Source organism: Camelus dromedarius, chromosome 1, assembly GCF_036321535.1.
Source record: "Camelus dromedarius isolate mCamDro1 chromosome 1, mCamDro1.pat, whole genome shotgun sequence".
In the NCBI taxonomy this organism is placed as follows: Eukaryota; Metazoa; Chordata; class Mammalia; order Artiodactyla; family Camelidae; genus Camelus; species Camelus dromedarius.
This window is the reverse complement of record NC_087436.1, coordinates 32,318,925-32,346,160: the sequence shown is the minus strand read 5'-3', so window position 1 is coordinate 32,346,160 and position 27,236 is coordinate 32,318,925. Positions and strand designations below refer to the sequence as shown.

The 27,236-nt window shown below is 37.5% G+C and overlaps 3 protein-coding genes across 13 annotated transcripts in view; 2 read left to right on the top strand and 1 right to left on the bottom strand.

Annotated features, from left to right (window-relative positions):
- The window catches only part of ABHD18 (abhydrolase domain containing 18), a 37,448-nt gene extending 27,387 nt beyond the window's left edge, over nt 1–10,061 (top strand). For all 4 annotated transcript variants that reach the window (XM_064475730.1, XM_064475665.1, XM_064475704.1 and 1 more), the window contains 5 exons: nt 347–436; nt 1,101–1,202; nt 4,289–4,667; nt 5,126–5,288; nt 7,838–10,061. In XM_064475730.1, the coding sequence (XP_064331800.1) occupies nt 347–436; nt 1,101–1,202; nt 4,289–4,667; nt 5,126–5,288; nt 7,838–7,889 (786 nt within the window). In that variant the 3' untranslated portion in view covers nt 7,890–10,061. The remainder of the gene's footprint in view (nt 1–346; nt 437–1,100; nt 1,203–4,288; nt 4,668–5,125; nt 5,289–7,837) is intronic.
- The window catches only part of MFSD8 (major facilitator superfamily domain containing 8), an 82,652-nt gene extending 58,510 nt beyond the window's left edge, over nt 1–24,142 (bottom strand). The window contains exons 1-3 of one of the 2 annotated variants that reach the window (XM_010977668.3): nt 23,936–24,142; nt 11,584–11,625; nt 11,071–11,215 (exon numbers count right to left, since the gene is read on the bottom strand). The gene's annotated coding sequence lies outside the window, so the exon portion shown is untranslated. The remainder of the gene's footprint in view (nt 1–11,070; nt 11,216–11,583; nt 11,626–23,935) is intronic. The other variant, XM_010977669.3, reaches the window with a different exon arrangement.
- Nucleotides 24,143–24,221: 79 nt separating this feature from the next.
- The window catches only part of LARP1B (La ribonucleoprotein 1B), a 103,333-nt gene continuing 100,318 nt past the window's right edge, over nt 24,222–27,236 (top strand). For 2 of the 7 annotated variants that reach the window (XM_064496579.1, XM_031466215.2), the window contains exon 1: nt 24,551–25,410. In XM_064496579.1, the coding sequence (XP_064352649.1) occupies nt 24,906–25,410 (505 nt within the window). In that variant the 5' untranslated portion in view covers nt 24,551–24,905. Of the gene's footprint in view, nt 24,435–24,550; nt 25,411–27,236 lie in introns of those variants that run through there. The other 5 variants (XM_031466194.2, XM_064496615.1, XR_010384931.1 and 2 more) reach the window with 5 other exon arrangements.

Genomic DNA, 27,236 nt, shown 5'->3' with positions numbered 1-27,236 from the left:
AGCACGTCACTTAGGTAGTGAGTGTGCTTAGCCTGCTGCACAGCATCTATACCTCAGCATGTTTGCTCTATATTTACCCAATAGAAGATGGCTCTTTGTGAAGGGTCTGGTGGTTACTTAAAATTTCCTAATACACTTTATTGCTTTTTCAGGGGGAAGTTGTATGTTGCGGTTGAATTTGTGACTTGGGAATTTGGCGAGGTTGCTAGACATTCTCACAAGTGTTTAGAGACTCTGAGTTCATGTCTTACCTAACCAACTACTAAACAAAATACTTCTTAATACTAAATATTTTTCATTTGAACAAATGTAAACTTTAAACAGAATCTCTGTTATTATGTTACAGATGGCTTCCTTAGCAGTATCCAACTGGCCTAAGCCCATGCCATTGATTCCGTGTCTGTCTTGGTCCACAGCATCTGGGGTCTTCACTACGGTAATTTAATTGCAATTAATATTTAGATAGCTATATATAATTAAAGGTAAGCGTTTGAGGAGGGGTTCCCAAACCACCCCCAGGTTTGGTGATTCACTGGAAGGAATCACAGGACTTAGTTTATAGTCATACTCACTACTAAAACTTGATTTGCAGCAAAAAGATAAACTACAAAATCAGCCAAGGGAAAAGGCACACAGGCAAAGTCCAGAGGACACCAGGCATAAGCTTCCAATGGAGTCTCTCAAAATGTTTAATTCCTCCAGCAATGAGTTGTAACGATACATGTAAAATGTCCATCAGTGAAGTGCACTTGAGCCTAGGAGTCTAGGGTTTTTATCAGGGGTCAGTCACTTAGGCACCCTCTGCCTAGCATGTACCAGAATTCTAGAAGGAAATCAGGTGTTCAGAAGAAACTACATTGTTTGTATGAGGAGTTTAGGCACAGTAACCCACTTGATAATTTTTGGAATTTTGTATCAGAACTGTTCACTAGTCAAATTCCCAGACTCTAGTTAAGGGCCAACCATACAAGCAGACCTTTCTAAAGATATGAAATCTCAAACCTACTTTGTTAATTCTTTTCTACACAATAATAATAATCAAATTATTGGACAAATTGCTTTATGGTATGATTTGATCTTAATTTAGTTTGTTATTTCAGGGTGTACTAAGTAAATCAATTAACTGGAGGGAGCTGGAAAAACAGTATTATACACAGACAGTTTATGAAGAAGAAATTATTCACATGCTCGAATATTGTGGAGTAAGTATTTTTAATTTTTGCATGTCATTTGGGAGAAAGCTTATTTTTAATGATTCAGATTTTTGAAAAGAATTGCAAATTTTTTAAAAGGAGTATTATTTTTTCTTCTAAAATTCTTCATTTTAAAATAAAATATGGATACAGAAAATCATGTAAAGCAAATGTATAGCTTACTACATTTATTAAATGTCAAACATATTTGTAATTGTGAAGAGTAGAAATTGACCACCCAGCTCAGAACTTAACCACCCAACCCAGAAACCAGTTTCATGTGTCCAAATCAAAAGGTCCTCCTCCTCCTAATATTTATTATCCTGATTTTTACAGTAATTACTACCTTTGTCTTGAAAATAATTTTATTGTCCAAATGTGCATCCCTAGACACTATTTTTTAAATTTGATGTATCTCTTAAGTATCTTTTAATCTATAAATTGCCTTTCATTTCTTTCTTTTCCTTATAATTTATGTGTTGAAGAACTTGGGCTGTTTACCTGTAGAGCTTCTCACAGTCTAGATTTTTCTGTTTGCATTCTCATGGTACAGTTTTAGCGCGTTCCTCCACACTCTATATTGCCTGTAAATTGGCAACTAGTTCTAGAGGCTTGATTAAACTCAGTTTTTATTTCTTTGGTAAGAGTGTAGGAAGCACATAATGTGGATTCTCTTTTTTAGTGGTGTAAGCAGCCATTGATGCTTAATGCTTATGTCTGTTAATTCATTGAGGGTTGCAAAATGCTGATACTCTATGTCATTTCTTTTTCATTTATTAATTTGAATACTTTTATTAAAAGGCACTTTCCTTACCTATTAATTGATTATATCATAGTTAAGTTCATATAAGAAAAGTAGGATAAATGCTTAATTCCTTCCCTTAATTTACCAGTTTTCAGGATAATGAATAGTTCCCTAAGGTGACCAATTGTTTCCATAAATTTTTTTCTATGAATTTTAAAACTTTGCACATTCAGTTTGAAAGTTACCGAGAATCTCAAGAAATCTCAAAAAGAAAAGGAATTTTTCTACTATCTACTAGGACTTTGAAAACTTAGCATGCATTTTCTTAAGAGAGGTTCATAAATTTTGGTTGTCTGAAATGGCAGTGTATTCTTATCCAGCACTTTTTCTCTGTGCCTCACTCTTGGTGGTTGTATCCAAGAGTCCATTTGTCTCAATTAGAACTAGTTCAGAGTAATGAATATTCAAGAAATGTCAAGATGGCTTCTTTCTTTTTTTGTTTTAAAAATTGTGTTTTCCCAATCAAAAAAGTTAAGTTTGTTGGGGAACCACTCTGAGTAATTCTAGGATGCTTTGAGCTTACATTTCCTGATAGTACTAAACTTCCTTTCCTTCCTTTTTATGTTCCTGTGATCTGAATGGGTTTAGTGATTTGTTCTGTTAACAAGTTTTTTTTTTTCCCTTGCTTTCAACCAATTTTTCATTCTTAATTTTGTAAATAGGTTGTTTTGTCATATAGCTCAAGCATCAAAAAGTATAAAAAGATATATAGTGAAACAATTCCTACCTATTCCCAATTTGTCTCAACAAATAACCCACTATATTATTTACCATTTCAAGGAATTTTTCAAACGAACAGAAATACTAATTTTTTTCTCTTCCCTTTTTTAATGGTCTGTACACAGATGTTTCCTTTTTCTTTTTCACTGCTGCATAACAGCCTATTTTATGGATGGATGTACCATGATTTATTAACCAGTATCATGTTGATGGGCATTTATGTTGTTTTTCATCTTCCACTATTATCAGTGCTGCAATGAGTAGCTTTGTATATACATCATTTCACAAGTGTAAATTCCTGAAATGTTGCTGAGCAGAAGGATATATGCAGTTGTAATGTTAGATTTTGTCTAATTCTAGTTGTGTGAATTTACAGCAGGAACATGTGTGTCTGTTTCAGTGTTATCAGACTTCCGTGGTTTTTCAGTCAACCAAATAGTGAAAGTTTTATTTAATTTACTTTTTTAAATTTATTTTTTTAATTTAACTGAAATTGAACATGTTTATTAGTCTAAGGGCAATTTGTATTTCATTTCCTGTGACTTTTATGCATATCCTTTGGTCATTTTTTCTATTGTGGTTTTGGGCCTTTTATTCACTTCTAGCTCTTAATAAATTAAAGCAGTTAGCTCTTTGTCTTGTAAGTTGCAAATATATTCTCCCAGGCTGTCATTCTTTTATTTTGATTTTGCTTTTAGTATCTGGCAAAGTTTATTTTTACTTAAATTATGTTGTATTTATAAGTCCTTAAACTTAGTACATACTTTCGAGATTTTTAACAGTTAATGTTTTTTCCTTGATAATTTTTAATTCTTCTTAGTTCAGCCTGAGAAAATGATTTAGGGTGGCTCATATATTACTTCCAGGATGCACTCATGAGACTTTGGGAAGTTCTAATGTTAAGGGGAATTATGGATTTCAATACTTTGGCAGTAAAAACATGATGCAGGCTAAGTGATAGTTTTTACTGTTTTGTAGGAAACATTTAGCAATAAAGTATAAATTATGTATCTTAGTCCTCAGTTAAATTTTGACATCTCTTTTTAATTGTGGTAAAATATATATAAAATAGAATTTACCATCTTAACTATTTTTAAGCGTACAACTCAGTAGTATTAAGTACATTTACATTGTTGTGTAGCCATCACCTCCATACATTACCACCATCCATCTCCAGAACTTTTTCATCTTTCTAAAGTGAAACTGTACCCATTAAACAAAACTCTCTATTCCCCCTCTCCCCAGCCCCTGGCAACCACCATTCTACTTTCTGTCACCATTAATTTGACTACTGTAGATATCTTATAAATCTGTAGAATCATACAATATTGTCCGTTTGTGTCTGGCTTATTCATTTAGCATAATGTCTTCAAACTTCATCCACGTTGTAGAATGTGTCAAAATTTCATTCCCTTTTAAGACTGAGTAATAATTATTGTATGTATATGCCACATGTTGTTTATCCATTTTTCATTGATGGTCATTTGTGTTTTCTCTTTGTTTTAACAAGGTTGTTAAATAAAATCCTATTTTATATTAAATGACATTTTCTTTTATTTCATATATTCAGACAGATTCTTTCAAAATGGGACAAGAGTTCGTGAAACGCTTCCCTAGCAGTGCAGACAAGCTAACTAACCTTAATCTGGTTTCTAGAACTTTAAATTTAGATATGACAGACCAAGTTGTGTCCTCAAAACCTGCTGAGTGCCATAAACCTAGTAAAACATCTGTCAGTGCCACATCAGAAGGACTCTTGTTGCAAGGTTCCTCTAAGATGGAGTGCTTCAATCAAACGCTTTCCACCAACAAAAGTAGTTATACAAGTTGTAGTACTCAATCATACCACCTACTCACTAAAGAAAAAAGAAGAAAGGATCTTCAAAAAGAATCTTTAATATTTATGAAAGGAGTCATGGATGAATGTACTCATGTAGCAAATTTCTCAGGTATTAATTTTTATATAAAATTGAGAATATTTGCTGATGATATGTGAAAATCATGCTCATAATATGTGAAATATTTTAAGGATGCTTTACAAGATAATTTCATATTTTAATGAGTATATTTATTGTTGGTTCTACAATGTGTTTTCTAAGATAAGTTGGTTATTTAAATGTGTCATATTTAAATTTTATCCATGAAACTCTTAAGACCATTTTATCCACTAAAAACATTGAGTTTGTATCTTCTTTAGAATATTTATCTCATTGTATTAGAGATGAATATTATAATGTTATGGTATAATATAGTTGATTTTCAACTTAATCAAAAGTTTTAGTTTGGCAAATGTTTTACTTACTGCATTGTATGGTGTATTTTTTTAATATGATTACTAGTATTTATATAAAATTCTGAGAGCATCTGAAAAGTATATATGTTGCATCTTTAAAAATCCTGTACCTAGTTCCAGTTGACCCAAGCCTCATCATAGTGGTTCAAGCCAAAGAAGATGCCTACATTCCACGAACAGGAGTTCGAAGTCTACAAGAAATTTGGCCTGGTTGTGAAATCCGATATCTAGAAGGGGGTCATATTAGTGCTTATCTTTTTAAACAAGGACTCTTCAGGTAAGATGATTGTTCTAACAGGTATCTACTTATTTGTGTTTGTTTTGGGGATTCTTTTGGCTCAACAAATATAAAAGATTGGGTATTTTTATTATATGTTTTAGTCCTCTTATTTCCTCCCTGCCTCTCTCAAGTTCTCACATTGTGATAATGTTTCCTATCTCATCCTTTTATTTTCTTTTTTATTCTAGAGAACTGAGAAATAGCATGTGACAGGCATGCTTTATTGTGTGTTTTTTACCCTCTTCAAATATTAATAGCCAGGTATTTTACAGTGTAGGGAGGAACACCAGGGTTTATAAAACTGGCTTTGGTTCATCATGATTTTTTCACTCCACTCTGATGGTTTTCTCTCAGAGTGACCTGAACATCTGTGGAATAATCTAGCAGTTTTTCAGTAGCTAAGTGAATACTGAACCTTAAGTGAAAAGTGAAATACTGTTATTTTATTGTTAATGACCTTATATGACTCCAACATGTTAGAACTTATAAAAACTTTTATGCTTTTATTCTAGTTTTTTGATATCCTATTTTATTTCTACTTCTATTCAAATTTGATGGTAACAAGTATCACTGGAGGATTTATCATTAATGGTTAAATAAATTAGTTCACATAAAGTACAGAGATCAGAGCCCTGTGCATAAGTGTTCCAGAACTGCCAGCTGGATAGCCATAAATAGAAGAATTGTGTGCTGCATGTTTGACATGTTTTAGCTCTTTTTATCTAAGAAATAATTCTTTGTATGTTGTTGCTTACGAGTTCAGTTTATAGATGTCACCTTTTTGAGGTACAGGCTAGTGCTTCAAGTCTGTAATGTCTTTTTACAGTATGATCTTTTAAAAAATACTCATTTAGCATATGAGTTCCCATTAGTTGGTGAGTGAGCAGACTGCTTACCCAATACGCAAGTGACCCTCTGGCACAGCAAAACTAAAACAAAAAAACAAACAAAAATTGTGAGTACTTAGGGTTGCTTGGGTTGCTCAAGAGTCTAAAGTTCTGTTATACATGTGAATGCAGAGAGCCCACATGCTTACTTTAGTAAATTGTTATCAAATTTCCTTTATTCTTTTATGTATCTACATGGGCATGTGGCTGAGAGGCGTTAGGAAGAATAGATGTCATCAAAGGCAGCTATAAAAACTCGTAAGTGCTCATTTGAAGGCTTCATCTGAGGAAGAGATAAATGTTAGCTATTAATGTGTGCCAAGTACTAGGGCAATTGCTTCATATGTTATTTTTAATATCATCACAGAAACACAGGGAACAAAAAGATTGAATAACTTGCTCAGTTGGAGTCACTATATGCTATCTGGCCTCTCCTACTCCCCTCCAGTCACTTCAAAACCTAACAGAGTTTAGGTGGCAGTGGAATAGTAAAATTTTATAAATTCAGTCTTCTCACTCACCAGATGTAAAAGTAAAACAAGCCACTCCTTTATGTGCTCTAATATTTTGTGGTAAGTTATTTTGGATTGATAATACAAGTTGAGTAAGAGACTATTCAAATAATTAAAAAGGCATATAAGGCGGGGGGGAGGGTAGAGCATGTGCTTAGCATGCACGAGGTCCTGGGTTCAATCCTCAGTACCTTCTTCATTAAACTTTTTTAAATTAAAATAAATAAACAGATTAAAAGGCATATATATACCTTTACTAACCCTGTACCATGTACACATGTACCAGATTGCAACCTTAGGCCTCATTTTACAAATTTTTGAGTCAAATAAGTATAAGCGTGATAGAAAGCTTTGTCCTCCCAACAAATTGGAAATCACAATCTATTAGCAGGCACCAGTTTTAAAGATAATATCTTTTTAAGGATGTGGGGAAATGCCTAGTCAAACAAATGCAATACAGAATTAATATGATCTCATGGTTATTATTTAAACTGGATGAAAATACAGACATAAGCATTAAAAAAAAAAGAAAAAAGCCTGGAAGAAAAGATTAACCCCAGATACTTTATATTTTTGGATTTTCTGAATATTCTACAATGAAAATGTATTTGACAATAGGAGAAACAAAAACAAAATAAGCCTTAAAAATAATATCTTGTGGACCGAGGCCAGATGAATTAAAGTATCTAGTGAAGTTAATGTAGGAAACTATGGCTTTTAAGTTCAGTTGCTATATCATAATCTATGAAGCAGACTGAATATTGTATCTTGAAAAGTCATAAAGCTAGTTAGTTTTCAACAAATAACAAAATTAAAGAAACAGGTACCTTTTTCATTTTATCATTTCATATTTCATACATAAATGTATACATATATATTATATAAATTTTAAGGCACAAAAAAGTGCTTCACAGAAAAGGATGGTATTTATGAACTCGTCATCAGTTGGAAATAGATTTGAAATTTTTCTTAGTGGTGAAGTTGCATGGATCCAAACACCCACCCTGAAGTACCTGCCTCTTTCACAGCTATTTGGAGAGGTCACACTGCAAGCCAGAGGTCATTTGGAAATAACTTATAGTAAAAGCACTGTCTGTCCCCCTTTTTTGCTAATTATTTGTAGTTTTTCTTTCATATTTAATTTTAGGCGAGCCATCTATGATGCGTTTGAACGTTTCCTCCATAAATATGCTAACTAATTGGATCACTGTATGTAATGAGTGCAACCATCATGTTTCTTACAAAAGGAGTTTCATCCCTTGATGATGTGAAGAACAAGCAGACAGCACTATATTATCTAATTGCTATCAATTTAGTGTGGAATTCAGTGTTACAGATCAGTCAGCTATAATTTTTAAATACATTTGAATAATTTTAAACCAGTATTTGGATAACATAATCTTGAACTATTTTGTTACTGGTTGTGGAAATCCCATATACTCCATGTCTAGTCTGTTGTTACTATTTATGAAAACTGTACATTTTAAATTATGAATAATTTATTAATTTAAAATAAATGTATTCATATAAACCCTATTGGTTTTTAAAGAACTGCTAAATCAAGCTAAATTTGTAATACATCAGCCTGTATTGTACACCATGACATGATATTTCTATTATTGACTGGATTTGAGAACCATGTTCACTTCTTTTCTAGATCCATCATAAATTTATAATCTTATATTCAATTTTAATTTTCTGCCATGGATACTTACGCTGTGTAAAATCAGTGCTAACTTTGAATTCTAAAAAATCCTGATGCTTTGTACTTAAGTGCTTTTAATAATTAAAATTGAATATGAGAATGCAGGTCATAAGACTTGGCTAAACTTTACAACTTTGTGAAATATTAAGTTAGAAAAAAATGCCAAACATACATCCCCTACTTGAAAAGTTCAATTCATGATAAATGGAAATAATGAAAGACCTATTGCATTAACTGCCAAAAAACTGTCTTCTAACATTTTCTTGTATACATACTCTGAGTTTGCTAAACATCTAACTTTAAGCCAAGTACTTAACAGCTTTGGCTTTTTAATTTTAGAAATTAATGGCCACGAATGAAATTGACTTGCCCCATATAAACTTTATTTTACAGAAAACATACAATAACTAGTAACTTTTTTAAATGGAAGATTTGGCTACATTTGGTGCTTTCTTTTCATGTTAAACTTCTCAAGCCAAGAGCTAAAATGTTTTTAAAAAGTAGAAACTATTTTAGGTTTGGAATAAATGTATCTGAATTTTATTTGTTTGAATATGTGTTGTCTATGAGTTATTTTAAAATATATATTCCTAGTCCAGTAAGGATATTTGAATTATAAGGTGCCTTTGTAGCCTTTTTAAAGGAGATTTTATTTGTCCCTCTAATGCCTCCATTACCTTAATTTTTAAAAACTATTTTAAAATGATTAATGTGAAGTCACTGATGGCATACAAAGTTGTAAATTCTGTGAAACTGCGTTGGCATAATAAACAAACATGGTTACAGCCATTTGAGCTTTAGCAATTTTACATGTTCAGATTAGAACTTTTACTTTTCACTTAAAGTATGAAATCTACTAAAGTTCTTCAACAAAATACCCTTTAAAAAGTTAAAGCAAAACTTGTTAACTGATGTATTTAGTGAAGTGATTGAATGTTTCTGAACAATGGCTTTAGTAAAACCAGTACTTTATTTTTTACATAAATATTTCCTATTAAGCAATAATGTACTAGGGTATGTGGTTTTCTATTGGTTAATGAATGAAATTTCATTTCAGTTTAATTCACTCTTGGGCATAACTAATTTCTCCCAAGTAAATGTGAAAGAAGGTATTTTTACAATTTCTTCTTTTAACCAGATGTTTTAAGAACATATCCACACAACTACCTAAAGAAGTGCTGTCTGCCATTTTAAAGATTGGGTACATGAATTGCTAGAAATTCATTTGGGGCAGAGTTGCAAATGGGCAGTAAACTCAGAACAGCTTGGCCCACAGTTGTTTTATTTGATGTGCATAATATTTAAAAAATTTTTGAATTTGAACAGTCTTTAGATTGGGCATGCCTTCCTCAGTATGACATGGGCTACCAGACTCCCTCTTATATCAGACTATTTTATGTTTCCCACTAGTCTTGAAGACATCTGAGCTTGAAACCCCAATTTAGATTTGTGCTTTAAAAAGTTTCTGAATTTCATGATTTGATAACGTTGTGACTACTATTAAATCATTTTAGCATATGCATTTTACATTATTTCTTATGAATGTAATTTTTCAATGTGGTGCTTTCTCTTGTAAAGATGATTGAATTATTAACTCTGTAACTGAATTTTTAAAATCATTTCACAATATTTTATATTTCATAATAAAAGTCTCTTTAAAAAATTACTTGTTATGTTCAAGGGGTATTATTCTATGTAAATTCATGCACCCACTATGGAAAATGGTATGAAGGTTCCTTAAGAAACTAAAAATAGAGTTGCCATATGATCCAGCGATCCCACTCCTGGGCATAGATCCAGAGAAAATTATAATGCAAAAAGTTACATGCACCCCAATGCAGCACTGTTTACAACAGGACATAGAAACAACCAAAATGTCCATCAACAGACAAATGGATAAAAAAAGATGTGGTATACACACACACACACACACACACACACACACACACACACACACACACAATGAAATACTACTCAGCCATAAAAAAAGAACGTTTTGCCATTTGCAGCAACATGGATGGACTTAAAGGCCATTACGCTAAGTGAAATAAGTCAGACAAAGACATATACTGTATGATACCACTTATACATGGAATCTAAAAAGTACAACAAACTAGTGAATATAACAAAAAAAGAAGCAGACTCGCAGATATAGAAAACAAACTCGTGGTTACCAATTGGGGGGTGGAGGGGCAACTTAGGGGGTGAGGGAGTGTGAGGTACAAACTATTAGGTTTAAGACAGGCTCAAGAATTTATTGTACAACACCAGAAATATAGCCAATATTTTGTAATAACTGTAAATGGAAAGTAACCTTTAAAAATTATAAAAATAATTTTTAAATGCTGTTATTTTTTCCTTTTCTTTGAGATTAATGGCTTGCGATAAATTTCTAGGAGTGGGATAATTTAGGCTAAAATACCTAAATATTTCCATGGTGAACAAACCTTGTGATAAATTGATGCTTTGAATGTTACAGATACAGCACATCTTTAAGTGTTTATTGTTTTAGCATAAAGTCTGTAATTCTGACAATTACTCCTATAAAAAAGTGGCAAAGCCCTTTTCCACAATTTAGCTTATCCGCCCTGATTTCTGCCACCTGCCTTCTTATGGCAGGTGAAACTCAGATGTACTGGAAAATACATGAAACAGAAATAAATTAATGTACTCACTTCAAAAGTGTCCCGAAAACCATGACAAAGCACTCTATATTTTAAAATTAAGAAAGAAAAGCAAGTTGCAGAATTGGTGTAAATTGCGATCTTTCAGGGAAAGTCTTCCAAACTCCAGTTAGAAGTGAGATGTCCAAGGATTGCTCTAAAGATAAAGAATCCAACAAGGAGTAAAGTAAGAAGCATTATGACAAGGATAAATCTCAAAAGAGGCACAGCATTTCCAAGAGTAGCAGCAGTACCAGGTCTTGGTCTAGGTCCACCTCCAGCCCCGGCTCTGGCTCTAGCACCAGCACCAGCTCCAGCTCCTCCTCCATGTCAAGTGCTAGGAAAGTTCCAGCATGTCTCGCACCTCTGACTCCAGCAGCTCCTCTGCCGCTCAAGTCCTCCTCAGCACAGACATGACAACAGGCAGTATTCCTGCTCCCAACCCAAACCACCCAGAGATGAAAAAGGAAGGAAAAGGCGGAGACCTTTCCCTAAACCCACCAAAGTGCACACTGGGATGCTCACCGGGAATGTGACCAAGGATTCTGTCAAGAAGATATTCTCCACCTGTGGGAAAATTAAAATAATTAACATGCTTGTAGAAAGGAAGCATTCCGATCTATCTGAAGTCCACACATACATAGAGTCTGAGAATCCAGTTGAAGCGGAGGAGACCCAGAAGCACATGAATGCAGCATAAATTGATGGCCAGGGGATCACAGCCACCGCTGTGCCTACGCCACCCCCCAGGCGATTTAGCCCTCCTGGGAGAATGCTGCCACTGACTCCCAGGTGGCACAGGTCACACTCCCCAAGGCTCAAGTCTCTGTGCACCGGAGACCCCTCTTCCCTGGCCACACCACAGGAGCTGCTCCAACTCCAATTCCTCTCGGTAAGCAGGGCCACCGAAGCTCAGTCCCCCTGTAATTTATATCCCACGCAACTCAGTTTTGACACTTTTCTAGCAAAGGGGGACTGATAGGAAAGAAGCCCTCTAGAGTCAGGCTTCTTAGGCAGCAACTGAGACGTTTCCTCTGAAGGGTGAGTTCTGGCTGCAGGAGTGTTGTTGGTTTGGGGATAGGCCTCCAATTTCCTGGCTAGAAATCACAGGCATTTCCAGCTCCTGTGACAGAGAGGGTTCAGTGGCAAAGCAAGGAGGGACAAACAAGGCTCCAGGTGGCAGTGTTGCCCCAGTGCAGGTGCACATTTTACCTTCCTGTAGATGACCTGGGGCCAGATTAGTGGCCTGGTCATACCTTTGCTTGTTACCCTGAGAGATCCTTCAGGAAAAGGGGGCAAGCTTTGGAACAGCTGCCTTTTCTGTTAGGTCTGGCCCCTTGTTCCCCTGCTTGAGTCCTTATCTGACCTCTAGGGTCAAATACCTGGAGAAGAGCCTCTCTCTGTCACCCCATGTTCATTAACATCAGTGGTTCTGTTTTTACATGTACTCATGTACACATACCCTCGCCTCACATCCCCCTTTCTCTCTCTCGAAACCTGTGAGCAGGTTGAGAGCCAGCTCTGCAGAGTCATCATAGACCCCCATATTGTAGCTGATATACATGGTGGTCCTACAGGTTACTTTGGCGGCATGTACACTGTTTTGGCTTTTATTGTATGGTCAGCACAACAGGAGAAAGGGCTGGAGGCTGAATTAATCACCAATGGCCAATGATTTAATCAATCATAGCTAAGTGATGAAACCTCCAGAAAAAGACCCTAAACAGTGGGATACAGAGAGCATCTGGGTTGGCAAACACATCAAGGTGCTGGGAGGGAGGGTGACATGCTGGGAGAGGGTGTGGAAGCACTGAGTCCCTCCTCCCCCAAACTTTGCCCTGTGCATCTCTTTCACCTGGCTGTTCCTGATTTGTATCCTTTACAGTAAACTGGTAAATGTAAATAAAAGTGCTTCCCTGAGTTCTGTGAGCCAGTCCAGCAAATTATCAAATCTAAGGAGGGGAACCTCTGACTTGTAGTGGGCTGGGCAAAAGTGTGGGTGGCCTGGGTACCCCTTTTGTGGCTGATGTCTGAAATGAGGGCAAGCTTATAGGTCTGAGCCTTTTAACTTATGAGGTCAGACTCTAACCTCATAAGTTAAAGGACTCTACTAACTTTGGGTAGTTAATGTCAGAGTTGAATTGAATTGTTGGACACCAGTTGGTACAGGAAAATCAGCAAACTGGACAATTGGAGGCTGGTGTCAGAAAACACTCCAGATCTATCGTCAAAATCTCTTCCAAATATTCATCTGTTAATGCTGATCTGCAATGAAACTTTACGTATTTCAACTCTGAAAATGCCTTTTCATGAAGATAGATACTGCCAAATAACTGATAGCAATTTAAAGCAAGTGCTTTTAATTAAACACATTTATCATTGTTTGGAAGGCATTTATAGAATTCTATTAGTCTTCTCTTGCTATCTGCCTTTTAGCAATAGTGATGACAGCACCACATATGGTCTCTGTCACAACTACTCAACTCTGCCATTGTAGTGAGAAAGTAGCCAGACAATACATAAATGAGCAGGCTGTGTTCCAGTAAAGTGTATTTGCGGAACTGAAATCACAATTTTATATAGTTTTTGTGTACCACAAAATATTCTCTTTTTTTACTTTTAACCATTTAAAAATGTACAAACCATTCTTAGCTTGCAGTTTTATAAAATACGTGGCAGGCAGGATTTGGCCCATGGGCCATAGCTTGCCAAGTCCTGATCCAGATAACCCATATAACCCTGAATCATTTTCTAAACAACATATTTTCACTAGTGCTTATGATTGTCTTGGAATCAAGAAGCTATATAGTAATTAATATGGTTGTTCTTATTTCAGGAACATGTAATAATAGGAAAAACATTTAAAGTCAGAAAAATGAAGTCAATGGTCTTTCTTATCCTTTGTCATACCAATGTATGATTTTGTAACATTTTCAGTCATTTGAAAAATTTTGGCTCACTGAGTTATGCGGACATTCCAAATGTTGACACATTTGCTTATACAACACACACAAAAAATTACATTCACTAAAATCTACTGATCACATCAGAAATAGTCTTTAGGCACTGAGAAGCTGTTGAGCTCATGGTGGTAGTTACAAGTTTTTCAAACTTCTAATTTTTTCTTGATAGCCTGCATTTTATCACTGGCAACAAATATCATCAGTTGTTTCCATTGACATGAAAGTCTCACTCCATTTTTGGGAAAATACCTGCCAAAGTACCTAACAATGAATAAATCTAGTTTGTTTTCAGGTGTTCTTTCAAGTACAAATGGATTCCATGAAAAAAGTAGCTAGTTCTATTACAACTAGTCTCAGAGCTTATCCTTAAGACAAACACCATACTTTGATATGTAGCAGAAATGATTTTTATATACTTCCTATTTCATCACAGGGAATAGTAAAAAAAAAATATGCATGTTCAACTTTTACTGCTCTATCAAGGACATTCTCAGGTGATGCTTGCAATTCTGTTTCAACTGTGAATGTGTGACAGTGAGGAGTACCATGATTGCTAGTACGGTTTGGTGCCACTGCCTTGATTCATATGCTAAGTAGATGTGTCTACCATTGCTCTGTGCCATTAGTGTAAATGTCAACACAGGGAAAAAGGCATATAACATCTTTAAAAGTATTATGAAAATGGTTTTGACCTCATAAGACTCCCTAAAGGGTGTCCAAGATGCTAGGGAGCACACTTTGAAAATCTGCTAGTCTAGGGCATTGCCTTAGGTTCTGTCTGTCTATCTATCTATCTATCTCCACATATATATGACTTTAAAATGTAGGGAGAATTTGTTGATTATCTTAGATTGATGGAGTACAAGATATGAATCTATTTGATTTTGTTTCTAGGGGATAATGACATTGAAACCACAGAAAAGGAAATGCAGTCCTGGCATACTACATTGTTCTGCAGTGAGGAATATCTACATGCTCATAAAATAACTTAAAGCTGCTTATGAATTAAGAAATTTTAGAACTAATCTATGAACAAAGCATAAAGAAGTGCATTATAGTTACACAATAGAATATAAATGGTCACTTTTGACAATGTAAGTGAAAGGAAGAAATATTGTCCAGGATGTGGCAAACTCTCAACACTGCCAGTGGGAGTGTAAATTGGTACCAGAGTTTGGAAAATGGTTTGGCAATATCTACAACAGATGAGATATGTATACCCTATGACTCAGAAATTCTATTTCTAAAATTATACACTAGAGAAATTGGTACATGCACACCAGAAAAGAAATACTTCATAATAGCAATGTTTATAATAATAGCCCCAAATTGAAAACAACCCAAGTAATTGTCAACAATAAATGCATAAAAAATTGTAGTATAGTCATATAATGGAATACACATACTACAATAAAATGAATGATCTACAGCTACTTTCAACAACTTGTATGAATCTTAAAATCAATATTGAATGAAAGAATTTTCAAAAGAATACTAAAGAGTATGATTTCATTTATATATGTTTAAAAAAAATTAGGCAAACCTACGGGATACATACTTAGATGATAAACCATAAAGAAAAGCAAGGAAATGATTACCTCTTAAGGGGAGGAAAGTGTTGTGGATGGGAAAAGATACATGGGGGTTCTAACTCGTGACCTGGTTAGTCATTACATGGTTGTTTACTTTATCCAGTCATTTGTATATCTGTGGGTTTTAATTATTGGTGGGCATTTTTCTGTGTATGCTATATTTCACAATAAAGAAACTTTAAATATTAAAATAAAAACAAAAATTGGAAGTTAGAACAAGGAATAGGGTGATATATTCTCATTTTACAGAGTGAGAATATAAGAGATTCTGTCTAAAACTGATGGAACAATAAGAAAACACTCAAATACGTTCTTTAAACAGAAAACCTACAAATATCAAAAATAGGGAGGGGAATGGCAGATGGGTTTAATGTAAGTGTGCTGAATCCCCTTGTTTTACAGCGGCAAGTCAAAAGTTGAAGTTGGTGACTTTGGGGACTAGGACTTGGTGAGGTAGAACATTTTTTTTTCCATTATAAATCCTATAGACAATATTGTGGCATGTGGTTTTACCATATGCATAGAGTAATTGGACTTAAGAAACAAAACAAATCAACACATGCTTTTTTTTTTTAAAGTATTTCTGAACAAGTTTAAGGAAAAAGAAAGGCAATATAGTGTAATATAGTGGTTAAGAGTATGAACTATGGAGAACTTTGGAGCCAGATTGCTTAGGTTCAAATCTTTGCCTTGGCACTTTCTAACAGTATGATCCCAGGCAAGCCATTTATCCACTTTGTCTCAGCTTCCTCACCTAAAAATGGAGGCAATAATCATTCCTATTTTATATGGTTGTTTTGAGGATTAACACATGTGAGGCACCTAGTGACTAGTATATATGTGTTAATTATTAACAATCATTGAGTATTTAATTCTGATAAATGAAAGGTGAAGACTGAAAATCATCCAGTGGATTTATTAAGATGTAGGTCCCCGGTGATTTTTATGATGTGGTTGAGTATGAGCCAGAAACTGGACAGAAGATGAAGAAGAGAAGACATATACTTAAGAGAGACATACTTAAGAACTTATAGGCAAATTTATCTGACATTTATTTTACAGTATTGCAGGAAAAAAGCAACCCTGTGTGTTTGGAAGTGGTAGTATGCAGAATAACCATCCTCTACAAATGTTCAGATGTTCTAATCCTTGGAAACTGTGAATTTGTTACCTTATCTGGCAAAAGGGATTTTGCAGGTGTGATTATGTTAAGGATCTTGAGTGGGGAGATTATCCCAGATTATACACAATCTAATCATATGAGTCCTTTGAAGTGGAAGAGGGAGGCAGAAGAAAGGCACAAATGGAGATTTCACTACATTACAGAGACAGTCAGAGAGATGTGATGTGAGAAGGACTCAACCAACAACTGCTGGCTTTGAACATGGAGAAAGGGACCCCTGAGCCAAGGAATGTGTAGGCAACCTCTAGAAGCTAGAAAAAAACTGGCATCTACATACAAGAACACAGCTCTGACAACACCTTGACTTTAGCCCAGTGAGACCCATGTTGGACTTCTAACCTACAGAACCATAAGATAATAAATTTGTGGTGTTTAAAGCCACTAATTTTTAGTAACTTGTTATGGCAGCAATAGAAAACTAATACAGGGGTGTATATAAATGAAACAAAAATGGCCAAATGTGATTAATTGTTAAAGGTGGATGATGGATAAACGAGAGTTCATTATACTATTATATTTCCATTTATGTCTGGAAATGAAGAGAAAAAATAAAAGATCTGCTTAGATGAACTTAGAGAAACTGATACATTAAATAACAAACATAGGTTATTATTTTTCAATAATAATGTTCCTATTAAATTAAATTAGATTCTGGTCTTTACTGATCTACATATCCTTTCTCTATAGGCAAATCTTGATGGGAAGCCAGCTTTGGCCATCATAGAGTCAAGAGCAATGAAGAGTAAGTGGAGTTAGCAGGCATCTTCATGCCTGTGTCCTTCATGATGGAAAGATACATCCTTCACTACTGTGAGATGTTCAAGTTCAAGAGATAACAGACTCTCATTTCAAAGAAAATACTAGTAATATATTAATATATGTTATATCCTTAGTCATTTAATTTATAAATTTCTTAAAACACTGTCTCCTTTCTATTAGTATGTACCAGTAGTAATAATAGCTAACACTTCAATGGTTTTTAACACATGGGCTAGGCAGTGTATCAAACACTTTACATATTGCAACTCTTCTAATTTTCATAACAACTTTATAAGGTAGGTACCATTATTATCCTCGTTTTACGTATGAGAAAACTGAGTATATACACAGAGCAACCATTCAAACATAAGCAAACTGTTAGGATCCTGATCCTGAGTATTCACAGGCAATCACTTGAGTCATTTACCATGAATAATCAATCATATTCCTCACATCTTTTGTTTGTTTGGGGGTAATTAGGTTTATTTATTTTATTTTTTAGAGATGATACTGGGGATTGAATCCAAGACCTCATACATGCTAACTATGTGCTCTACCACTTGAGCTATACACTCCCCCTCTTCACATCTTTTCTTAATTCCTTCCCAAAGGTAACTACTATCCTGACTCTTTTTCCCCCTTTTTCAGTTTTATTAGGTAGAATTATTACAGTTTGACTGCACATATACATTATATTGCATGTAAATACATATATACAATATACTGCATATGTTATCCTGACTTTTAACACCGTAGATTAATTTTGCTCTTTTTGAACTTTATGTAAACTTAATTTTGTACAAACCAGTGTATTGATTTGTGTCCCACATCTTTTTTTTTAACAGTCTAACATTATGTCTATGATAGTCACATTGTGGCTTATAGCTACAGTTTTTTCATTTTTCAAAGGTATTTCATTGTATAAATATGCCATGAAATATTCTACTGCTGATGGACATTTTGGTATTTCCAGTTAAGGGCTATTATAAAGAATGCTGCTATTAACATTTAGTTCATGTCTTTTGGTGCATTTGTGCACAAATCACTGTCGGGCCATATACCTAGAAGTAAAATCCCTGAGTCAGAAATATGTTCATGTTCAATACTGCGGAACAGATTTCCAAAGTGGTTGCACTAATTTATATTACTAACGTGTGAGGGTTCTCATTAATCCCCATCCTCATTGACAATTTTGGTAATGTGAAACTTTCTCGTTGTGATTTTAATTTGCATTTCCCTGATTTCTAATGAGGTTAAACGTGATTTTCATATGTTTATTCCTTATTTTGATGCTCTCAGATTTTACACTCAGGGTACACTTTCTATAGTTAATTCTTAAAATTTTTCCTACTTAATTTATACTAAGAATACTAAGATGGGGTAAAGATCCTATACCCTATCAGTATTCTAGAAATTTAGAACTTGATTTATCTTCCCACAACTATTAGATCAGCAAGTCCTGTTTCCAAAGGGAATCTCAAATCACTCTATTGCCATGTGTGCTGCCACTACTTGAGTCCAGACCATCATCATCTCATTCCACTTCTTTTTCACATTTTGAAGTTTGTCACTGCCCACCTCCCTTCATTGTCCATATGGCAACAATAGGGGTAGCAATTAATTATTAACACCTTAAGGTGGCTTCCTGTTGTTCCAAGAATAAAATTCAAACCCTGTCACACCTAGAAGCCCTTGTAGGTCTGCCTTAGGCGATCTCTCCAATCTCATCTCTAGCCATGCTTTATTACTTGCTAGCTACACTCCTCTTACAAGGCCTTGGCAGCTACACTCCAGCTTCACTCATTGTCTTTCAGTCCTTAACACCAAACCCCTTTCATTTTAAGGGAATACTTGTCCCACAGTCTGTTCCTTCTCATCCTTTAATACTCAGTTTAAATTTTAGCTCCTGGATTTGTTTTCTTCATAACGCTTATCAACAATCTGTAATTACTGAGTTTGTTTGCTTTTTGTCAGTTTCCTCTAGTAACAACAACAATAATAGTAATGATGATAGCTTTTAGTTATTGACCCTTACTATTTGCCAGGTATCACTCTATGAGTTTTAGATACACTAACCCTTTTAATCCCCACAGCAACCATACAAAATAGGTACAATTATTACTCACATTTTACAGATGGGAAAACTAAATCACGAGAGGTTAAATAATTTACCTTCAGTTTTACTGTTAGGCAGTGGCAGAGCTGACATTTGAACCCAGATAATCTAGTTTCAGTTTAACCACTGAACCACTGACCTTTTTTTTTTTAAACTGTAGGTTACAATCTGTATGCGCCTGGATCAATAAAATTAATTTAATGATTTTTTTTAAGTAAAATGGAACAGAATAGACCACATAAGAATGTACTCACTTAGTAAGGATAAGTATTAGTTTGTGAAGCTTTTGGTTCAATTATACATATCAGGTCATGATGTGTGAAAGCTACTGCACTGTGCATTCTGCCTCTGTGTAAGTTCCTGAACTGACCCATTTACCAGCATATCCCTAGGGTCTAGCCCAGTCACTGGACCACAATAAGCTCTCAGTGAATATTTATTGATTAAAATAAGCCATGGTAAGTATTAAGAAGCTGATAAAAAGACTCTTCTCTAATATCTGTACAAAGTTTATTTTTTCTGATGTCAACCACTGAAGTTCATTTGAACTTGAATTTAAAGATCTCATTTATGTTGTGCCAATATTCATAAAGCTAGATTAATAGTAAATACAACTGGGTAGTATGAAGAGTTCAGAAAGGCTATTAGTCCTTTGTACACCCTATTGTTTGAAAATCCTTGTTCTTCGAAAACTGGATGAGGAAAGTTATAGTTCCTTGAGCTTATACTTTATGTTTTTAAAAGATTAAATATTATTATTATTTCTGTTATTTCAAGCGATTGTTAAAAAAAAAAAAAAAAAAAGACAGTTTTGAGTATCAATCCTAGCTATTCCTGGCTCAGAGTTTTTAGGCAAGACAAACTTTTGAGTTCCTAGTCTGTTTAAGTGGCGAATGAAAACCTACCTCCTTAGGAACAACAATCTGGTTGAAAGGTAGCCTAAATTGTTTTGAAGCCATACTTACATGGCAAGCACAATATTTTTACCTATTTGTATGATACAGATAAGGATTAAAAGAGTAAAATTTTCTAAAGATGCTTTTGTTCTCATTTATATCTAAGATTGAATATGGCAGTTGTATTAATTGAAGGAAAGGAGCAAAGCCTTTCAAACACATTAGCATTGATACTACCTTGAAGGTTAGAGATAATTGGAAGTATTTAGTACTTATCTGAACATTGGTTCATAATTAAAATTATTATTATGATAGCTATTATTATGATAAACAGGGCCCAAGGCCCTGCAGCTGGAGGCAATGATGGCTCAGTATACCTTGTTTAAAAATCCATCTTTTTAAAAGTCGTTATTTTATAGGAAGTTAAAAAATCTCTGGGTTCAGTTTTATCTTCTTGAACTGTAGGACTTTGAAATAGATTATATTTAATGCATTCTTTGAAACCTCTCTAGTATGCAGTACAGCTATCTGCACATTGGGTTTTTGCCAGGCTGCACCTAAATTGCACTGGTAATAAAAACAAAGATCTTGACGTTCTCTTGGGACTTTAATCTCCTGAGACACCAGAGGGAGGAGGAGGAGTGAGTTCAATCATCTGAAGATATATTAGCATACTCTAAACAGGAAAAACAAGATTTATCTTTTTAAAGGCTCATTTGAACAATGAGATCATTAAGTTTGTATAAGGGTAATTACTTTAGGTGTCTTATAACTTCTGAGGGCCTAGAGAACCATTCTCCCTTCTTTGAAAAGAGAGCCCTATACCTCTGCTCTAGATTCTCGTTTTCCATTAAAAAACAAACACACACACACACACACACACACACACACACAAAACAGGCTTCTAACCTCAGTAATTCAGTAAAATTAAGGCTACATACCCTGGCTAAGCATATTTAAAAAGAAAAATAGTATTATTGAGCTCAGCTCTTTGGTAAGCATTTTACACATATTATCTCACATAATTGTATCAAAAGGTCTAAGCAGAGGCAGAGAGGCTGGCCAATTAAGAGGCCGTAACAGTATTACAGAAGCATGAGAGCAGCTTGGAGTATGCTGGTGGCAGAGGAGAAAGCAGGTCTTGACAGACACTTGGAAGGCATTACCAGCTGGTTTCCGTGAGTGCTTAAAACACTGCCTGGCAGATGGTTGAGAAGTATTTGTAAAAGAATGGATTATAGAGGGTGAGGATTATGGGGGTAAAAGGATGACTCCTGGGTTATCTGGACTCCTAGGTTATATGGTGGTGCCATTCACTAAGACAGGGAAAGGGAAGAAAAACTGGTTAAAGGACTTATTCTCTCACATTCCCCCTGATAACTGGTGTTCCCATTCCTATTGCCTTGATGGCAGTATTTTGAACTAAATAACTTGTATTTTCAGGCCAGATGGGGATCCTACCCAAGGGCCAATAATCCGTAGGATGAATAATGATTTGTGTGATCGGGCTACAAAAATTAAGAGTCTTCCTTCCTTGGGTTTGAACTAAGAAGTAGAGGAAAAATCTGGCAATTAGAGCAGAGGCCAAATGACTTAATCTAATAGAGGTTCAGCAATGGCAAATTAGGTCAGTCAGGTTCCCATAAGATAACAGATGAAAAACTCAAACTGTATAATTTGGAAAGAATTATTAAATTATTTACAGAGGTACAGGTAAGGGTCAGTAAACCAACACGGGATAATGTAGTACCCCCAAGGGCAAGTGGTTATTACACCTAAGGGGCAAAGGGAAGGATCAGAGATTAACTGTACAGAGAGGGATCTGCAGTCAACCCTTGGTAACGCATCTTGGGGAATAAGGACTATGACCTCACTATCTTCTGACTTTGAATCTCCTGCAGATATTTCTCTCTACCTGAATACACTGAGACGGCAGGCAGAGGGATTATCATTGATGTAATCTGGACAGGTCAGCCCTCTGTGACACATGAACAGGAAAGGGTGGAGAAGGGATGTGGAGAAACAAATAGAAGATAGGTGAAACTGTTCCCCAGAGGCAGTTATGCAGAAGCAGGAATTATCAGTATATATTTAAAAGAAGGACAACAAATAGCCAACTCCCTTCACTGACATTAGTGGCACTGCACTACAATGAAGATACCCAAACATCTACTGTTGAGTACTTTGGAGACCTTTTGAGTACACATTTACCCTTCTTCTCTCCTTGCAAGCACAACCTATTGCTGAGAGTCTTCCTGTGTTTCTTCAAAAAAGCATCTTGACAATTTTTCACTTAAAAAAAAAAAAGCAGCAACAAACAAAACCACTAACCATGATTAGGTAACCATGTGAATCTAACTTCAGGGAATCACTCTCCATAACCTTGTTCTCAACTGAATGTCTTTAATTCACGTGTGCTTAAATAGACAGTAAAGCAAAACGTGTATTCTGAGTGTGAATTTGACAGACTTTTATAAGAGAGTCAAGCATCACCTGGCAAAACTCCAAAAGGTTGACTACAACAGGAAGAGGAGTTAGATAGATAGCAGTTAAAAACACAAAGCTTCACCAATAACGGAGCTAGTAGACATGGTGCTTCTCTGGGGATATGCTTAGAGGGGGAAGTATAATCCCTTTTTAATTGGAAATGGGTTTGGGAGGTTGCTTAGGGTCAGGTAAATTGGAAATTAGTACAACAGAAAACAAGAAAGACCTTACTTTTAACTACCTGTTGTAATGTGTGAATAGTTTATTAGCCTTAGGAAAATAAAGGATTTATGCCTAGTACTTTCGAGTAAATTAATAAAAATTTATCTTGAGTTTAATGTGATTGGAACGAGATGTAAGAGAGGGGAGTCCAGTACACATTTTCGGCCTAGTTTTGCAGCCCTTAAAGGAAGCCAGGAGGGACCCATTGGCAAGTCCACACAAATGTCAGGTATAGATATTTTTGAGGGGTAGGAAGGAGGTCCCTCAGAGAAAAAAGGTTTCACCCAGCTGAACCCATTTTCAGCGACCTTACGTGCGAACAGAACCATTAACTCGCAAATACAAGTACAGGAAACCAGTAACACTCATTTAAGTGCCAAGTACAGAGCTTTTCTGAGATTTTAAAATCTAAAAGTATTTGTACCTGTTTTCTGGTACCTTTTTACATATATCCATTTCAGGAAAAAGTATTTGCAATATGGTTAATTTGTAAACAAGTGTTATCTCTACAAATTAAAAAAAAATTAAGAGCCGGCAAAGTATTAACAATTTGTTGTACTCCGGAGCACTTTAAAATTACTTCGGATCGTGGGTGAGAATAAGGGCAGGGAAGTGCACTAAACCGAGCGCCAGGGCAAAGGTTTCTTAAAGTTACTTACAAACGAAAGTTTTCATTTTGTACGTGACTCAAGATTACAGGTGACTGCAGTGCCCAGAAGCGCCAGGGGGAAACTTTCTCACCGGGATAAGCGACGGACTCAAGGAGGAAAATGGCCCAGCGGGGTAGCCCCGCCCAATCGGGAGCCGCCCAGGGTAGGTGGCCAAGATTACCCTCCTCGCCTCAGGCCAACTCCACTTCAGGGCCTGGGGCAAAGCCGCCGCCCCGCCCCCGGCCCCACGTGCGTAGCCCGCCCCGCCCCGTGCCCGCAGCTGGCGAAGCGAGGCGCGAGCCCACCGCGAGTCACAGAGGCGGGTGCGCGCCCTGCCCCTGTGCCCGCGGCCTGGGCAGCTGTAGCCCGGGAGCGGGGGAATCGCCCTATTCGCCCTCCTTCCCCCTCGGCTGGCCACTAGCGCGGGGCCGGCCCTCAAGCCGGGTGGCACCCAGGCGGGCTCTTCAGTGGACCACTGCGGGCGGAGGCCTGGCGAGGGCGGCAGCCGGTGAGTAGCCACGTCACGCTCCTCCGGGAGGCTCCGCCCCCGCTCCGGCCTCTCGGGCCGCCCCCTCTACGCCCCCGCGAGCAGTTACCGGCTGAGGGTGCGCGCGCGTCCCTGACTCGGCTAGAGGTTCTTCGGCCCCGGCTTGCTGCGTCTCCGCCGCTGCCCGCGCCAGGTGAGGGCTCGCGGCTCCAGGCTGCGGCGCCCGGCGCGTGTTGGCTGACTCCGGGCTTGCGCCGCTGAGGCGGACTGGGCCGGCGGGCGGTTAGCGCCCTGTTCGACGCGGGGAGAGGCGGCACGCCGGGCGCTGCACGGCCTCAGCCGACGCGGGCGGCCGCGGCGGCGGCGACGGTGGCTGGGCTCTTGGGTTCTCCACCTCAGACCGGAGCCAGTCGGTGTCCCGGCGGAGAGACGGGCAGCCGGGCTCCCTGGCCCCGGGCCCCCCCCGGCTGGGGCGGCTGGGGCAAGGGGACAATGTCTGCTCGGGCCCCAGTGCCCGCCGCTCACTCTCGGGAGGAGCCGCCCGCGGCAGCTGCTGAGAGGGAGTCGCTGTCGGCCGCGGCGAGCCGGCAGGCCGAGCAGCTGCCCTCGTTCGAACGGGAGGGCAAGGAGGCGGCGAGGGAGGAAAGGGCCGCTACCACCACCAGCGCGGGGGCGCGGGGAGAGCCGTCGCCGGCGCCGGTGCTGGGACACAGCGTGCCCCAGGCGGCCGTGCCCGTGAAGCCCCTGGCGCTGCACCTGGCGCACAAGGCGCGCGGGCCCGGGGGCCCCTTTGGCGGGGAGCCGACGCCACCGCTGTTGCGGGACCCGGCGGCCGAGGACGCCCGGGAGAAGGAGGTGGCCACCAGCCCTGAGGAAAAGCTGCAGCCGCCGCCGCTGGCCCCTAAGGAGAATCCCTGGACCAAAAAACCTCCCCAGCACCTGTCCCCCGCCGGGACGGGGCCACTGCCACCGTCCCCGCTGGAAATCCTGGAGGCAGGTCTGTGGCGGCTCTGCGGTGGGCACTGGGAGGGTGTGTCCAGGGGCCACGCGCGTGGCGGCGGAGGGCTCGCGCGGGGCTGGGGGAGGGGTTAGGCCTCCTTTCCCTGTCAGTCCGAGATATTTCGTTCCAAGGTGTCATTCAGTCTGCCTATTTACATAAATGGACATCTGGGAAGGGAGCAGCAGGAAGAGGTGGGACCTCGGGTTCTCCTTGACTGGTGGGGGCACCGCGCGGGTAGTGTAGCTGAGCCGCTGGGCTGGCACGGGCTCAATTACGTCTTGCCTCCACGTGTTAGTGACACGAGAAAGCTGACTTTAGGTAGGTGTTGCAGTTCATCCTGTAGAATAGCTTCTGTGGGCTTTTTTTTTTTTAAGGTGACTTAGCAAGTCGGAGCAAGATGATTTACTTCGAAGTGGAAGCGCAGTTGTGATTTTTAAAAATTGAAATAACTGATTAGCTGAAAATCTCAATGTTTTAAAAACAGTCCTAAACGGTCATATTAAAAACGAGTCTAAAAAAGAGACTATACTGTAGTTGCTACTAAAACGCTTTGAGTTATGATTGTGGTGGAAAATAATTGAAATAGGACAGTTTTTTGCGCATTAGTAAATTGTAGTCTAACGTTGTTAGGTCTCTTTCCCTTTAGAGGAGATAAAATTATGCCACTGCATTTGAATGCTGACCATTGCAGTATGGCCCTTGCTGCTTTTGGTTATAGCAACTGCAGGTTTGTTTTTTTTTTAAGTGGAAATACTAAACAAAACGAAGACAAAAAGCAGTAACTCCTAGTTTTGCTTTTTAATTAAATTGTAGTAAATTAATAGAAATTTTCATATAGAAGTTACAGCTATTTGCTTGCAAGTCTTCACTTTTCCTAGAATTAAAAGCTAACAGTGGAAGCTTTGAGCACATTTGCCGGGTTTTGAGGATCAAATGAGATAAAAAGATATGGTTAAATATAAGGTGATTGTTAGAGACACATATTGCATGTATGTTAACATTTCTTCGGAGGAACTGCAATAGAGTGAGATGTGTCGATTTCTTTAACTTTTGCACATAAATACTCACCATTCTTGATAAATTTTGACACTTGGAGAAAAAGCCACTTAAAAATTTGCTCTAAATTTAATGCCGTCATTCTCTTCTAGCTGTGATCTACTTATTGCTATTAATAACTGAAGAGAACAAAATCTCCATTAAATTTAGTGAAGAGAAAACCCTAGTGAATCTTAATGACTGTCTCACCTCCCTACTTCTAGACTTAACTCAGATTATATTATACATTCTATTCAGCGAGCTACAAAAAAAAAACCCCACTTGATTGTAAAATCATTTTGACAGGTTTTAAAACTTTCAGGATGAGACTCAGAAAATTTAGTTGGAAATGATCTTGTGAAAATATAGTTTAATGTAATTAATCTATAGGTGCCTTCATTAGGGATCTTAATCTTTGTTGGAGATTAGGAACATGGTGATGTTTGATATATGGTGTGGTTCATGGGAATTTTAATTTTGCTGATGACTCTGTAGGCAACAGTTTCTGTTCTTGGAATCCATTCTGGGCCCACAGGAATAACGTTTTTCAGACTTAGAGTATTGTAGTAACTTTATAGTCTCTCCCCAGTACTAACTCTCCACTGTTCTACCACAGCTTCTATTTGCAATTGAATATTTTAGGCAACTAAGATGGTAGTATAGAACTGCACAATGTGTGTGTGTGTGTTTATGTGTGTGTGTATATATATACACACACACACATATATATTTTGAAGTATAGTCAGTGTACAATGTTGTGTCAGTTTCTGGTGTACAGCATAATGCTT